The sequence below is a fragment of the Anomaloglossus baeobatrachus genome, chromosome 10 (genome assembly GCF_048569485.1).
Source record: "Anomaloglossus baeobatrachus isolate aAnoBae1 chromosome 10, aAnoBae1.hap1, whole genome shotgun sequence".
Classification (NCBI taxonomy): domain Eukaryota; kingdom Metazoa; phylum Chordata; class Amphibia; order Anura; family Aromobatidae; genus Anomaloglossus; species Anomaloglossus baeobatrachus.
Genome location: NC_134362.1, coordinates 166,935,594 through 166,953,401, shown reverse-complemented (window position 1 = coordinate 166,953,401; position 17,808 = coordinate 166,935,594). Strand labels below are relative to the sequence as shown.

The following is a 17,808-nucleotide window of genomic DNA, read 5'->3' as shown; positions in this document are numbered from 1 at the left end:
GTTGTCCAGATTAGGAACAGCTGATGTATAGAAAGCTCCAACCACGGTACCAAAACAGGGTTATATCTTACCTAATAATGGAGGTTTATCTGTTAAAGGCAAAATGTCATTCAGGATCAAAAGGAGCACTGAGAATCCAAGCACAATGCTGATCTTAAAGCCCAGACGGTCATTTTTCGGCATTTCAATGAACATACTCGCCATATCCAGCAACACCATGAAGCATATCGGCAAGATGAAGCTCACAACGTAATTTTGTGGAATTCTTTCCATTGTGATCTAGTGATTGGAATAATTGAAGAATTAGTAGCATATATATTACTCAAGCATACAATGATTGTGCATGCAAATGTCCCACCTGTTCTTAATAGAGCTGGAAAGTCCCAGACTGCATGTGACTTAAAATGCTGATTGCTCAGGAAAGCAGCAACAGATAGAAGCTATAAAGATGTCGATAGATTTAGCTTTAAAACACCTGCATGCCCAGATATGTGGTTTGGGGGGGTGAAGTTTGAAAAGTACAGAAAGTACAAGAGCTTAAAGATATCACTTTACCCATTTGTATTGCTGTCTGCAAATGGTCAGTGTTAGCTATGATTTTCCTAAATATTAAGTTACATGTCATAGGCTGGATCTACATTGAGAGATTTAAAGAAGACTTTTCAAAAGAAAATGTAAACTAATTTTAGGCTATGATTGCAAATAGTGGATACTATTGGGGTGTCCAGGTCAAAAATTAGCATTACAGTAACAGCAAAGTGGATGAGACTTCATCAAATCTCAGTCAAATATGGCAGAGGAAAGTGCGAGTGTATTAACCCGTGTGCTCTGTATCGCATATTTGAGAGAACTATAAGTGTGAATCCAGACTTACTCCATATGGCACAAAGTGGAGAGCTGATGAGAAACAGTGCAGAGCAACAGTCACACCTATCCTAAAGAAACCTTCCCTCGATCCAACCTCTACTACCAGCTATCGCCCCATATCATTACTCCCATTCACCTTAAAACTCCTGGAACAGCACGTCCATGCTGAACTTTCTTCCCACCCCTCATCCAACTCTCTCTTTGACAACCTACAGTCCGGCTTCCGTCCACATCATTCCACTGAAACAGCCCTGACTAAAATCACAAATGACTTACTGCCAAAGCTAACAAGCACTTCTCTATACTCCTACTTCTAGACCTGTCCTCAGCCTTCAATACTGTCGACCACTCCCTCCTATTACAGATCCTCTCTTCCCTCGGTGTCAGAGATCTTGCCCTCTCCTGGATCTCTTCATACCTTCAACCGCACTTTCAGCGTCTCCCACTCCCACACAACCTCTTCATCCCACCATCTCTTGGTTGGTGTCCCTCAAGGCTCTGTCCTGGGACCCTTACTTTTTTCTATCTACACATTTGGCCTGGGACAACTCATAAAGTCCCATGGCTTCCAGTACCACCTATATGCCGACGACACTCAGATCTACCTCTCTGGCCCAGATGTCACATCTCTGCTGTCCAAAATCCCGAAGTGTGTATCTGCTATATCCTCCTTCTTCTCCTCTCGCTTCTTAAAGCTCAATGTGGCCAAAACTGAGCTAGTCATCTTTCCACCATCTCACCTACACTCTCTACCTAATCTATCTATTACAATAAATAACACCATGCTCTCGCCAGTACCCAAAGTTCGCTGCCTCGGAGTGACCTTTGACTCTGCCTTGTCCTTCATACCACACATCCAATCCCTCGCCACCTCCTGCCGTCTTCAACTCAAAAATATTTCCAGAATCCGTCCTTTCCTCAATTCACAATCTGCAAAAATGCTAGTGCATGCCCTCATAATCTCCCGCCTCAATTACTGTAACATCCTCCTCTGTGGCCTCCCTGCTAACACGCTCGCCCTTCTCCAGTCCATCCTTAATTCTGCTGCCCGACTGATCCACCTCTCTCCTCAATACCACCCCGCTTCTCCTCTCTGCATGTCCCTTCACTGGCTCCCAATCTTCCACTGTATCCACTTCAAACTACTAACACTAACCTACAAAGCCATCTATAATCTATCTCCTCCGTATATCTCTGAACTAATCTCCCACTACACTCCAACACGTCACCTTCGGTCCTCCCAAGATCTCCTTCTCTCCTCCTCTCTCATTCGCTCCTCACGCAACCGACTCCAAGACTTCTCCCGAGCATCCCCAGTCTCCTGGAACTCGCTGCCTCAACACGTCAGACTATCTCCTACCCTTGCAAGCTTCAAACGGAACCCGAAAACCCATCTGTTCAGAAATGCTTACAATCTACAATGAACTCACTGCCCAACCACCGTGCGGAGCTGCCGCCCAATCTACACCCCACCTACTGTCTCCTCCCCATAATCCTATAGAATGTAAGCCCGCAAGGGTAGGGCCCTCTTCCCTCTGTACAAGTCTGTCTACTGTAACTTGTATACGTATTCTGTATGTAACCCCCTTCTCATGTACAGCACCATGGAATTAATGGTGCTCTATAAATAAATAATAATACTACTGTAACTTGTATACGTATTCTGTATGTAACCCCTTTTTCATGTACAGCACCATGGAATTAATGGTGCTCTATAAATAAATAATAATAATAATAATAATGAGAAAACCAACTCTTGTTCTGGAGGGCTCAATGAAACCATGTATGATATAGTTGCCCAAACCAGTACTGTGGAGTCAGAGTAGTGGAGTCGGAGTCAGTGTCCACTTTGGTGGAGTTGGAGTTGGCATAAAATGGACCGACTCCTAAAATATATAATAAATTGGGTACAGTAGTTCAATGCAATATGTGCTGAATATTTTTTCATGAGAATTTGGAAAAGTTATGAAATGTCTCAGAAATGTCTGTTCTATTCCTGATCCAAACATCTAGGCTTTTAGTTGAAATGAATCTGTGCTGTAGATATTACTACAGAAGAACATCAAAAAGTTCCCTTAGAATTAGATGAACTTGTTGAAGCTGCTTCAAATCTCTCCTATTAATCACATGCGCTGTGCACATGCTGCAGCCAGCAATAATGGATAGTCTGCAAGAGGGATGTGCTGGAACTCTGATTGGCAAAGTGAGGACATTGGGTATTGCTATCCTAACCCCTAAAATTGATTCCATCTTGAAGAGACGTGCTGGAAAAGGGACAATTGTTGATCAAGCCACTCGGTGGGGCAGCACTTAAGTAATCATTGAGCGATTGCTTGAGCTGAAACCTTTTTTTGTAGACATGACCAAGCCTTAGGTAACACTAAGTGAAGGTCAATGGATACAGGTGGCTGAATTGAAGGAACTGCTTCATCACATATTTACCGTGACTAAAAAATTACAAGCTTTAACGATTTAACTCCTCGCATTTTCATAAAGGAGTGGAAGAACTTGCAGTTTTGCTCGTCCCAAAGAGGAGGTTTAATCACAGATGGCATTTCTGCTTCAAAGAAGGGGAGCGAGACACAGCTATTAGGAAATACAATTGTTCTGACAGCTGTTTATATGGACCCAAGTCATTGTATATTGCTGGATGATCAACAGCTTACTAAAGGAAAAGAAGTTCTGACTGAGGTAGCAGTTAGGCTAAAGGACAGACAAGAGCAAGAGGACTTGAGGATCCTGCCAGTGCTACTGATGCCATATCGTCATCCTCATCAGATGAGGAGTTTAATTTTGAAAAGTATTTCGATGTCATGGAGCAGGCAAAGCATTGTCGCAGGGAAAAAGCTTCCACTCCTATAGCAAGCAGATTGACCAGATTTCCACAACATTTTTCAACTGCTCTCATAGAAGCAGAAGAGTTCATCTGTTCATCAAAACTGACTGTGGATGAGGCAATTCCTTTATAGATTGTTAGAGATGTTGCCCATGTGGTTACTGCTTTGACACCAACCCAACTTAGCGTAGAGAGATTGTTCTCTACACTTAAGGGGGCTTTACACATAACGACATATCTAACGATATGTCGTCGGGGTCACTGAATTCATGACGCACATCCGGCATCATTAGCGACGTCATTGCATGTAACAGCTATGAGCGAGTGTTAACGATCAAAAATACTCACCTAATCATTGATCGTTGACACGTCGTTCATTTTCAAAATCTCGTTGGTCATTGTGGACATAGGTTGTTTGTCGTTCCTGAAGCAGCACACATCGCTATGTGTGACACCCCGGGAACGACGAACAACAGCGTTCCTGCGTCCTCCGGCAATGAGGTGGGCATGTCGTTAATGCGGCTGGTCTCCGCCACTCCGCTTCTATTGGTTGGCCGCTGTGTGATGTCGCTGTGACGGCGCACGAACCTCCCACTTAAAAAAGAGGTTATTCGCCGCCCACAGCGACGTCGCTAGGATGGTAAGTACGTGTGACGGGTGTTAGCGATATTGTGCACCACGGGCAGCAATTTGCCCATGATGCACAAACGACGGGGCGAGTATGCTCGCTAGCGATATCGTAGCATGTAAAGCCCCCTTTACCTCACCATTTTACTACAGTAAACGTTTGCTTAAACATGAGCCATTTATGAGGGAGTCAGAGATATAGAGTTGGAGTCGGACTCAGGGAAACTGAAGAATCGGAGTAGGAGGTTTCGCTTACCAACTCCACAGCCCTGGCCCAAACACTTGAAGGAGTGCCATTTCTTTGGCAGTGGTCAATCCTTTTTAAGTGTACATGTGAACATATCCGAAAATAGCCTCAGAGTGTTTCTCTTTTTCTTCCAATAAGTTTTTTTTTAATTTCTCCGTATATGGTATTTACTGAGATGAAAGTGAATGGTGAATAGTTTCAGTAGAAATTATGAAGAGAAATGATGGCATTCTGAAATTTTTTATGTGGAAAGATACTGTATGTCCTGCAGGGCTGCCATCAGGGCAGTACAACCATGATTGGTGTAGGGGGCCCAGTGAAGCGGGGGGCCGGTGTAATTACTTAGCTGTGTTAAACCTCAGACTCCCCTCTTCACTGGGTCCCAGGCACAGCGACAGAAGAGGGGCCCAGCAGTGTAGCTTTTGCCACCACAACACATCGCTAAGTTTCAGGAGAAGCCCTTCACGGGCGTCACATGCAAATTAGCCATGTGTGCTGCAGGCAAAGTGACTGGAGCAGAGCAGGGCATAGGTGCATCATCCAGCTTCCCAGCACACAGCATTGTGATGAGGTCATCACTCTGCGAACTCACCACACTGCTGCAGATAACAGAGCGGCGGAGAGGGAGAGGATGCAGGCGGCGGCTGGCTGAGACAGGCAAGCGATCGTTAAGCTGAAGATGATCACCAAAGGTGGTGGGGGCTCCTGCTGACAACAACCCCCCACTAACCCCAGCCGCTGCCTTGCTTTAGCTGGATGCATACAATCCAGCTGAAATGCTGCGCCACACACAGATGACGCCGTGCGACGTGGGAGCTGGGGAAGGTCAGTAAAATGTACCAGGAGAACGATATATACCAGGAAGGGGACAGAGTCCAGCAGGGGATATATATACCAAGATGGGGACAAATAAATCTTAATAGGGACATATATACCAGGAGAGGCCCAGGATGGGGACATATATACCAGGAGGACAACATATATGCTAGGAGGGTGCAAATAAACCAGGATGGGTACATATATACCAGGATGGGCCCAGGAGAGGTACATGTATACCAGGAGGATAGTATACAGAGGGGCAGTGTGTGTGTGTGTTTGTGGCACGATATACAGAGGGGCAGTGTGGGTGGGAGGATATATATAAAGAGAGGCCACTTGTATGGGGGATATTATACAGAGGAACAGTGTGTGGGGGGTATTATACAGAGGAGCAGTGTGTGGTAGAGATATACAGAGGAGCAGTGCTTGGGGGGATATTATACAGAGGAACAGTGTGTGTGTGAAGAGATATTATATAGAGGAGCAGTGTGTGGAGGGATATTTTACATGGCATAGTGTGGGAGAGATATTATGGAGAGGGGTGGTGTAGGGCGTGTATTATTAATTTTCTGAGGGAAATACTTCATATTCTGCAACAACTTAAAGGCTTCTAACACTTTTGGCCATGACTGTGTGTGTGTGTGTGTGTGTGTGTGTGTGTATATACATATACTGTATATATTACTGCTCAAAAAAATAAAGGGAACACTTAAACAACACAAAGGTATTTTAGAGTTCCCTTTATTTTTTTGAGCAGTATATATATATTTGTCGCGGGCGGGGGGCCGTACCTCCACGAGGGGCTGCTCGGTGATGCTCGGATCCGGGGCTTCTTCATGGCTCGAGTGCGAACCGGACCTGGGCTCGAGCAGCGCTCCGCCGCTGACGAGTGAAATAGGGGTTTTATTTACAAGGGAGGTTGTCTGTGATGCCACCCATGGTGTGTGGTGAAGTGGAACACCACCGCTGCGGTTATGGGACACCCGGGGGAGATGTTGCGGCAGCAAGGTGTTAACCCCTCTGTGGGCAGGGATGGATGCCTCGGGGCCCAGTGTCTTTGCGCTGAAGAGTGATGGTGCAGGGGCCGGCGCGTCCAGCCAGGCCAGGGATGGTACTCACAATTAGAAGAAGTACACAAGTCCTTTGGTAAACCAAATTGGTGGTGGCTGGTCTCCGCAGATGGGTGCATTTACTTCCTCACCCGGGTGTGGTAGTTGAGTCTTTCTACTCTGCACTGTTTGTGGAAAATGGGACTGCCTGGTGTGTAACTCAGGTTCTTTGTTTGGGAGCCGTGCCCGTCTGACGCTGACCCGTGGGATCTACAGGCCCTGGCGGTGGCCACTATCCCTTCACTGTGTGTGGTTGTCTACTTTTCGGGACTTAGGTTGGGACAGAACCTATAATTCTGCCCTCAATCGGTGAATTAGCTGGGCCGCTGGTTTCGGTTCCGGCTTCAGGGTCCGAGTACCCCCTTACTGTGCGTACGGTTTCCGATCGGTTATCCGGTGGCTGCACAGGCGGGCCACTACCCTGTCCCGGTCCACTCTGGATCCCCGCAGCCGTCTTCCTGTCTCCTGCAGACTATGGCTATCGTCTGCCACCTTGCCAGAGGTACCAGGGCTCCAACCCTGGCACCGTTCAACTTGAACTTCTCAGCTGGAGCTACACTTAGCTCCAGCCCAACTCCTCTCAACTTGAACTCCAAACTAAACTCTGCTTGTTTCCCTGCCCTGGGCTGTCTAGACCCCCTGGGTGGACGTGCCCTAACCATCTGGTCACGCCCACTGGTGTGCCTGTCTTGTCCTAAGGGGGGGTGACTAGGGTTTCAGGTCGGCTGATGTAACCCTTTGGGAACTGGTAGAGTGTGGGGGCCTAAATGTGCATGTACCTGGTTCTCCATTTACACATTTATACATTTACATACACACATACTATACTGTGTTTATATATATATATATATATATATATATATATATACAGTTAGGTCCAGAAATATTTGGACAGTGACACAAGTTTTGTTATTTTAGCTGTTTACAAAAACATGTTCAGAAATACAATTATATATATAATATGGGCTGAAAGTGCACACTCCCAGCTGCAATATGAGAGTTTTCACATCCAAATCGGAGAAAGGGTTTAGGAATCATAGCTCTGTAATGCATAGCCTCCTCTTTTTCAAGGGACCAAAAGTAATTGGACAAGGGACTCTTAAGGGCTGCAATTAACTCTGAAGGCGTCTCCCTCGTTAACCTGTAATCAATGAAGTAGTTAAAAGGTTTGTCGTTGATTACAGGTGTGTGGTTTTGCATTTGGAAGCTGTTGCTGTGACCAGACAACATGCGGTCTAAGGAACTCTCAACTGAGGTGAAGCAGAACATCCTGAGGCTGAAAAAAAAGAAAAACTCCATCAGAGAGATAGCAGACATGCTTGGAGTAGCAAAATCAACAGTCGGGTACATTCTGAGAAAAAAAGGAATTGACTGGTGAGCTTGGGAACTCAAAAAGGCCTGGGCGTCCACGGATGACAACAGTGGTGGATGATCGCCGCATACTTTCTTTGGTGAAGAAGAACCCGTTCACAACATCAACTGAAGTCCAGAACACTCTCAGTGAAGTAGCTGTATCTGTCTCTAAGTCAACAGTAAAGAGAAGACTCCATGAAAGTAAATACAAAGGGTTCACATCTAGATGCAAACCATTCATCAATTCCAAAAATAGACAGGCCAGAGTTAAATTTGCTGAAAAACACCTCATGAAGCCAGCTCAGTTCTGGAAAAGTATTCTATGGACAGATGAGACAAAGATCAACCTGTACCAGAATGATGGGAAGAAAAAAGTTTGGAGAAGAAAGGGAACGGCACATGATCCAAGGCACACCACATCCTCTGTAAAACATGGTGGAGGCAACGTGATGGCATGGGCATGCATGGCTTTCAATGGCACTGGGTCACTTGTGTTTATTGATGACATAACAGCAGACAAGAGTAGCCGGATGAATTCTGAAGTGTACAGGGATATACTTTCAGCCCAGATTCAGCCAAATGCCGCAAAGTTTATCGGACGGCGCTTCATAGTACAGATGGACAATGACCCCAAGCATACAGCCAAAGCTACCCAGGAGTTCATGAGTGCAAAAAAGTGGAACATTCTGCAATGGCCAAGTCAATCACCAGATCTTAACCCAATTGAGCATGCATTTCACTTGCTCAAATCCAGACTTAAGACGGAAAGACCCACAAACAAGCAAGACCTGAAGGCTGCGGCTGTAAAGGCCTGGCAAAGCATTAAGAAGGAGGAAACCCAGCGTTTGGTGATGTCCATGGGTTCCAGACTTAAGGCAGTGATTGCCTCCAAAGGATTCGCAACAAAATATTGAAAATAAAAATATTTTGTCTGGGTTTGGTTTATTTGTCCAATTACTTTTGACCTCCTAAAATGTGGAGTGTTTGTAAAGAAATGTGTACAATTCCTACAATTTCTATCAGATATTTTTGTTCAAACCTTCAAATTAAACGTTACAATCTGCACTTGAATTCTGTTGTAGAGGTTTCATTTCAAATCCAATGTGGTGGCATGCAGAGCCCAACTCGCGAAAATTGTGTCACTGTCCAAATATTTCTGGACCTAACTGTACATACAAATTTTTTTCTATGTCCTAGTCTTATTGTATGCTTGATTGTATTTATGGATTCCTTTTTAGATTTCCTAATATTTAACATTCAGTTGTTGGATACCTAATAATGAGCTTATTCCTTACTTGTAAAATAACTCTGCTATATATTTGTCCTTCGGTTGTATAATTATCTTCAATCACAGTGGCATTTACTAGATTCCAGTCTCCTTTGCACTTAAATGATGCTTTTGATATATTAGAGACATCTGCAGTATATGATTTAAATATCATTTCAGAAGCTGTAGAGAAACAAAAAAAGTGGATTTAGTTAAAATTTTGCAAACTTCTAGAACAACGCTCATGCGTGACTTAGATGATCATGTGCACTTATATCAATAGCACAAGTAAATAATTGGGATGTGGGGCGTGATACATGTTTAAATACAGCCAGGAATTAGGGATGCCACTTAATTGGCCACATGGGGGGTGGTGCTCTGGTCAGAAGTCCTCTTCATCAAGCGTCCCCGAAAGAGGCGCGGGTCAGGAAAACACTTCCTTTGACGCCATGTAGAACCCATGTACCTGCGTATGGAAGCCCTCTGTGGCGGATGTGTTCAGGAGTCCCACAGCGCATGTGGGGGCCATGATAACTGAGGGCAAAGATGTGGGCATCATATACATTAATCCAGATGACATTTTCCACGAATGCTATTAAAAAGATAGCTAGCTTGTACGCAAGGGGTGTTTGAGTATAGAGATCTTTTCAAGGTGTTGTCTGTTTAAATAGAAATAACCAGAAATAATCTATGCAGTATATATGAATAAGAATCAAAATATCAATATACCACGACACAAAGAAGAACGCAGATAGATGACACACAATATTGTTGATGATTTATAGTCCCTTAAGTCAACCTGCGAAATTTCAAGTGAAACTGTAACCCTGAGGAATTGAAGGTAAGAGGGATCGACAAAATACATCTGCATGGGGCCAATTAATTGCTGGTTGTATTTAAACATGCATCGAACCACACATCCCCTCAGCCCACTGAGGAAGCCATTGCGAAACGCGTGTTGGAGAGTGTTGATATATTTAAGACACCATCACCATGGGTAAGTAACCATTTGTGGAGATGTTGTCCTAACTTTATGTCCCATTTTGGTGCATTTCCTATCCACTTGGATATTATTCCGCTAAATCACACTAGGGTATTGTAAAGGGGTTGACAGCTTATAGCAATCCTAAGCGCAAACCGGGGTCTACCATGCTATATATGGAATGTAGCTGCCAAGAGCCCAGAGAGCAAGACGGACAACAACAGATAAAAGTAAAGCAGAGTATAAATGAACACACAAGATTCTGTTAATTGCACACAGACTGCATAAGCCGTAAAAGAAAAGAATACGCAAAATTCATGCAACCTACCTATATGTGATGCACAACACACTAAACCAGCGTACACACCGATGCAAAAACGCAATTCAGGCGACTTGCCGATATGTGGTGCACAGCACGCTTAACCAGCAAAATGTTTATCCTAAATTATTGTAAAAGGCCTTGTGCTCACAGTGCAATTTTTGATGCATTTTTGGTGCAGGTTTTGGCCGAAATCTGCAGTCAATCAGGATTCTGATGTGCATGTTGCTTTTTTCCTTGCAATTTTTGGTGCAGAAAAAAATCTGCAGCATGTCAATTGTTGGTGCATTTTTTCCTGCCTTATTTTAGACCTTCTAGGAATTGATTTCTCAAAAAAAATGCATGGCACAAAAATTCCCCAAAAAATGCATGGTTTTTGGTGCATTTTTCTGCCACAAGATGTGTTTTTGGTGCAGAAAATTTATAATTTATGTTATAGTGGCGATCATCTCAAAGTTAACCCCCTTTATGATAGTTACCCTGTTTGTCTTTCTAGATGTCTATACTGGGCTACTCTTTCCTACCTATACTTACAAGTAGAGCTGAGCGAACCTGTTCAGAAACGATTCGCCAATTTCAAATTTGGTACGAGCTTTAGCATGTTCGTTCGAGCTCTTTAACTCCGATCACTTTCCCCAAAAGTTGGTAATGTTCATTTTTGTTCGTTTTCTGCCCTCGTATTTTGAGCTGTTGTATAGGATTGTGGTGCTGTCTGATGTCGGATGTGTAAAATCAGTGGAGGAGGCAGGCACTGTGGACCGGGAGAACCCTTTTGGCGTGTGGTGCCATTTTTTTTTCCTTAACTTTATTTGTGGATGTTGCTGCAGCCAACCATGGCTCAGCAAACATCCACAAGGTTCAGACAGAAGGACTTCTGTGATTGGCTGCCTAAGTCACATGTCTGTGTGCATATAAATTGCGAACATGTTGAGTCACACCATTTTGTGAATGTCAAACATTAGGGAAGGTGCTGCTGGTGGTGCTGCTGCAGGGGCTGCTAGACAATTAGTTTAACACTAGGTAGTTGAGATAGATAGGAGAGCGATAGTTTAGAATAGGGACATGCAGTATAGGGAAAGTGGCACATTTCCAGATAGAAATAGGCATTGGTACTTGTAGTAAGGAGACAGGATGGGACTCAGCACCAATTCCAGGATGCTTATGATTAAGGACTTATCTATATTTCAAGTGTCCGAAACGCGTCAAGCCATGATTTTTTCATGGAACCGGTGATGTTTTTCTTGGATTTTTAATCATTGAATAAAGTTTCTACATTTTTATATATTTTTCGTTGGATTTATATTTTTGCTATCCTGGAATTGGTGCTGAGTCCCATCCTGTCTCCTTGCTATTGCCTCTACGGACCTGCCTGTCCGGTGGACATCCTGCATCCCACCTGAACTGAGCGGATACATATACGGGTGAGCTGAATAATATTTTTTTCATTGGTACTTGTAGTGCCTGCTAAAGAGTTGCCAATAAAGCATGTAAATAAGTATTGCTATCTCATACTGCCTACTCACAAGTATAAATAAAGAAGAAAACTGTACACACGGCTTAGAAGATTTATATAAATTTATTCAATTCAAAGCTTACAAAGGTAAAAAAGATTAAAAACAGGATTTGAAATGAGAGAGCCAGCAGGTGGCGTACTCACACCACAACTCAGTAATCAGGTCTGTAAAGGCTAAATTGGCTATACCAAAGCACCGTACTAAAGTGCCTACCAGACAATGCCCATGTAATAAATTGTAAATGGCTGCCAAAAGGCATGCAAATGGTCATACAGAGCAAAGTCAAGAGGCAAAGCAGCAGGTGCCTATAACGAAGTTGAAAGACAAAATCAACATAGCATAAATCAAGGAGTCATATACCTGAGTTGTGGGGTGAGAATGCAAGAGAACCCGACCTAGGTTTCGATCTTAATGCCTTCTTCCGGGGGTGGCCTCATGTTCAAAAAGAGCACCCTTTTATTTCAGAATACACCAATAAGGGAATGGAAAAGATAGACCAATCAACTCAGCCTTTACTTTAGTCGGTATAGCAAATAACAATCCCATCACCTGATTGGTCTCCAGAGAGGCGTGACTGTTCAACAGAGGTGTGTATACAAAGTGACGTAAAGTGTAACTATAGTAACTGTCAAACAAATACTGCTTAACCCCGAACTGCAAAAACATAGGCAGAAGGGGGAGAGTGACATAGGTAACAGCCAATCGGAGATACCAATCACATAGTAGGTTGCCATAAGCATAAGTACACAGGAGGGATGTCACAAGTAAGCAGCCAATGGCAAACATAACAAAGGCCGACATGATTGGTCCTCCAAACCGCTCACCGCCGGTGCATTCAGGAAGATGTGTGCACTGCGGTGGCGCCGCTTTGGTCATCGCCCGGAGTGTGGGAGAAACAACCGCAGCGTCTCATATAGTAGTGGTAAAATAGCAAAGGATCCGGCACAGCAACAGTGCAATTTGCCAAACAGCGTCCCGTAGCCGAGCAGCGCATGCGCGGATGTCCCGAGAGTCGGCACACCACGAGCACGTTCAACCGTCGCCATAGAGACAGACACTCCCCAATGCTGTTTTTGTGCACCTTGGGCAATAGGTATAGTGTCGGTACCGTCGGTTCCTGAACCAAAAGGGAATCAAATAAAGTTTTCTCAATAATGATAATGGAATTATTGAGAAAACTTTATTTGATTCCCTTTTGGTTCAGGAACCGACGGTACCGACACTATACCTATTGCCCAAGGTGCACAAAAACAGCATTACGCCTCCGGGCAGACCGATAGTGTCTGGGGTGGGTAACTTTTTGGAGTGGGTATGTATCTATATCGACTCTCTGCTTAAACCTCTGGTAGAAACCCTACCGTCCTACCTAAGGGACACCAGTAGTTTTTTGCAGAAAGTCGATTCCTTGCACGTCGATAGTGACTGCCTGTTGGTCTCTTGCGATGTCGAATTGCTATATACTAGCATTCGACATCGCGACGGACTACGGGCGGTCTCATATTTTCTGTCTATGTCCAATATGTCTGGGAGAGAGAGGGACTTTGTCATGGACCTTCTGGAATTCGCCCTGACTCACAATTTTTTCTTTTTTGGGGGGTCCCTGTACCTACAGCTCCAGGGGACAGCAATGGGGGCGGCATTTGCGCCCTCTTATGCAAATTTGTTCCTGGGGCTGTGGGAAGGGGACCTTCTCCTGTCAGATTCAGTGCCGTCGATGGACCGCGTCCCTTTTTGGACGCGGTACATCGACGATATTTTCTTTATCTGGCAGGGGAACCCCGCGGATTTACATTTATTTTTGCAGGGCTTGAATGATAACCAGATTAATTTACATCTTACGTATAAGTTCCATGGAAAGTCCCTCGAATTCCTCGATGTATTGGTCACACGTGATGAGAACGGGTTTCTACAGACAGACCTGTACCGAAAATCCACCTCGGTTAATTCGGTTCTCCATGCGACATCTGCTCACCTTGCCCACAGTGTGCATGGTATTCCAGTCGGACAGTTTTTGCGTATCCGTCGTATATGCTCATCGGAGTCAGAGTTTGATTTGAGGGCTCTAGAATTGAAAAAAAGATTCCAGGATAGGGGCTATAGCAATCGCTCTATTAAGAAAGCCTATAATAGGGCAAAAAAAGCCTCACGAGTAGACCTCCTTTTTGGAGGGAAGACACAAACGTCTGACAATACGGTAAGACTGATCACTCAATACCACTCACACTGGGGCAGGATGATGGAGGTCTTGTCAAAATATTGGTCCATTTTGACCATTGACCCTGTTTTGTGCCAGTATCTTCCACAGAAACCATCAGTTGTAGCTAGACGTGCAAGAAATTTTAAAGACCTATTGACTATGAGTCACTACGATAAACGTGACAAACCTGCTGCCCCCTTCCCCTCCCTTGGTTTGCGAAACAGTTCGAGTGGCTGCTCACCATGTGGGTCATGTGTTGCGTGCCCAAATATTGAGGTTGCCAGCGATTTTTTCTCTTCAGACGGCAAGGCATTTGCAATTAAGAAAAGGATTAACTGCTTATCCAAAGCAGTGGTCTATTATGCAACTTGCCCCTGCCCCCGTATCTATGTTGGTCTTACGACACGGGCCCTTAAGGTTCGTGTCAGAGAACATGTACGTGACATCTTGGCTGCAAAAGATGAGGAATACAATGAAGGTTTGAAGACCTTACCGAAACAATTTAAATTGCTTCATCAATGTAATCCTCATCTTTTGAAGGTACGTGGGATTGACCAAGTAGTAATGAACATTCGGGGGGGGAATGTAAGCCGTCTACTTGCACAACAAGAAACCAAATGGATTTGGACTCTCAAAACCCTCCAGCCTTTTGGTTTAAATGAATGTATGAGCTTTGCTCCATTTCTGTGATCTCTCGCTATACATCTACTGCTGACTCTATATTCTCAGTCCAATGTTCTGCTCACTGCTATATTGGCCCTTTTTTTTAAATTTGTTCTTAATTGTATTTTTTGTTCTTTATTTTTCAGTATGCGCTCCTTTTGTATTTACTTGTATATTCCCTTCTGTGGTGGCTTTAATCTCTGAATTGGATCCATCCTTTACAACACCGAATCTATGACGGACTATATAGGAATACCTATGCCCATAAGATGTCATCTTGAATTATACATTAATGTTTACTGCGGACCTGGACGTGCATAACATATGTATTATGTACAGGATGTTATTTTATTCATGTGGTTATTTATCTATTGCATCGGTTCAGGTGCCTGCATTGTATATGTATATGATATCGTCTGTAGTATTTCATTATTTTGCTGGTCCTCCTGATTTTTCCTAACAGTCTCCCGCTTGCCTGTGCGCCTGCGCGCCTGTCTGCGTGGCTCGGCCTCACCTTGGGCGCGTCACATTTGCCTTCGCCCTTGTGACGCCCACTTCCCGTGCTTGGGGAGTGGCTGTCTCTATGGCGACGGTTGAACGCGCTCGTGGTGTGCCGACTCTCGGGACATCCGCGCATGCGCCGCTCGGCTACGGGACGCTGTTTGGCAAATTGCACTGTTGCTGTGCCGGATCCTTTGCTATTTTACCACTACTATATGAGACGCTGCGGTTGTTTCTCCCACACTCCGGGCGATGACCAAAGCGGCGCCACCGCAGTGCACACATCTTCCTGAATGCACCGGCGGTGAGCGGTTTGGAGGACCAATCATGTCGGCCTTTGTTATGTTTGCCATTGGCTGCTTACTTGTGACATCCCTCCTGTGTACTTATGCTTATGGCAACCTACTATGTGATTGGTATCTCCGATTGGCTGTTACCTATGTCACTCTCCCCCTTCTGCCTATGTTTTTGCAGTTCGGGGTTAAGCAGTATTTGTTTGACAGTTACTATAGTTACACTATACGTCACTTTGTATACACACCTCTGTTGAACAGTCACGCCTCTCTGGAGACCAATCAGGTGATGGGATTGTTATTTGCTATACCGACTAAAGTAAAGGCTGAGTTGATTGGTCTATCTTTTCCGTTCCCTTATTGGTGTATTCTGATATAAAAGGGCGCTCTTTTTGAACATGAGGCCACCCCCGGAAGAAGGCATTAAGATCGAAACCTAGGTCGGGTTCTCTTGCATTCTCACCCCACAACTCAGGTATATGACTCCTTGATTTATGCTATGTTGATTTTGTCTTTCAACTTCGTTATAGGCACCTGCTGCTTTGCCTCTTGACTTTGCTCTGTATGACCATTTGCATGCCTTTTGGCAGCCATTTACAATTTATTACATGGGCATTGTCTGGTAGGCACTTTAGTACGGTGCTTTGGTATAGCCAATTTAGCCTTTACAGACCTGATTACTGAGTTGTGGTGTGAGTACGCCACCTGCTGGCTCTCTCATTTCAAATCCTGTTTTTAATCTTTTTTACCTTTGTAAGCTTTGAATTGAATAAATTTATATAAATCTTCTAAGCCGTGTGTACAGTTTTCTTCTTTATTTATATTTATATCTGTATATGGCTATTTCCATGTACATATTATGGCACGGGCTCCTATCCCGTGCATGTTGGTTGTTCTAACCCTATCTACTCACAAGTATGCAAACACATTTATAGGTATTGCTAGTTTGCAGAGCCTGGCTTAAAATGCTGCTAATGAAGTGTGGAAAAAGTGGTTCTTGCCAATTTTAATTACCTGCTCAAAATTACGCAAGCACATTTATAGGTATTGCTTGTTTGCCGTGCGTGGCCTAAATTAAGTGCTAGGGAAGTATATAAAAAATGGTTCTTGACAATTTTTATTGCCTGCTAAAATTTACACGAAAACATTTATAGGTATTGCTAGTTAGGAGTGCATGGCCGAAAAGGTTGCTAGGGAAGTATGCATTAAGTGAATCTTGCTAATTTTAATTGCCTGCTCAAAATTACGCAAACACATTTATAGGTATTGCTAGTTAACCGTGCCTGGCCTGCTGTAAATTTTCTAGGCAACTAGCTAAAAAGTTGTTCTTGGCAATTTTAATTGCCTGCTAAAAATTCAGCAGTGATAGACATTTATAGGTATTTTTATTAATGCCTGCTGAAAATTTGCTATTGAACAAGCTAAATAGGTCTTTTTGGCACTTTTCCGTGTCGGCTCCAAATTATACAGTGAAATGCATTTGTAGATAGTGGTACATTTTAGTGCCTTCACAATAATGGCAACTCAGGCAAAAAAAAGTAATTTATATTTTGTGTCTGACAGGTGTGAGCGTAGGTTTGCAAAACATCTGTTTGAAAGGGGAAGAGTACATAGGAGGAATGTTGGAGGTGTACGTGTGGGAAGTTCTGTTGGTCGAAGGTCTTGTGAGCAAAAGCTGCCTCATCCTATCCCAAGAGAAATGAGAACAACTTCAGTTACTGGACAGCCTACTACACTATATTTCTTTGGCAGCCACACATCACTTCAACTTTGAAATGAGCCTGACAAACAGCAGGTGCTGGAGTGGATGGCAAGTGCTGCATCAAGTGGCCTCTCCGTCTCTTCCTGCACTTCAACATCACCTAGAGTTCATTCCTTAGAGATGCCACCCCAATTACACTTGTTTGCACACACATAACAAATCGCCAAGTGGCAAACTGACTGAAGTCTCAAGAGCTGTTCACACATTCTATCCCATGGGCATCATAAGTCCACTCCAAAAGATTCCCAGACTGAAGAGGAAGAAAACATCTGCACCAATGCCCAAAATTTTTGTGAGTTGGATCCTGGCCCAGATGAATTAGGGTTCCAGCAGGATCCCGACCCTTGTCAACTGACATTAACCCCTGGGGGTGGAGGTGATGATGATGAGACTCAGATACCTTAGATGTCAGGTCAGGAAGAGGAGGTGTGGGACAACATAGAGCCTGATGA

The 17,808-nt window shown here is 44.1% G+C and overlaps 1 protein-coding gene across 8 annotated transcripts in view; it reads right to left on the bottom strand.

Moving 5' to 3' along the window:
* LOC142254635 (5-hydroxytryptamine receptor 3A-like) overlaps positions 1-17,808 on the bottom strand; it is a 99,700-nt gene that overhangs the window by 10,601 nt on the left and 71,291 nt on the right. For all 8 annotated transcript variants that reach the window (XM_075325792.1, XM_075325795.1, XM_075325798.1 and 5 more), the window contains 2 exons: positions 9,154-9,308; positions 72-279 (listed from right to left, as the gene is read on the bottom strand). In XM_075325792.1, the coding sequence (XP_075181907.1) occupies positions 72-279; positions 9,154-9,308 (363 nt within the window). The remainder of the gene's footprint in view (positions 1-71; positions 280-9,153; positions 9,309-17,808) is intronic.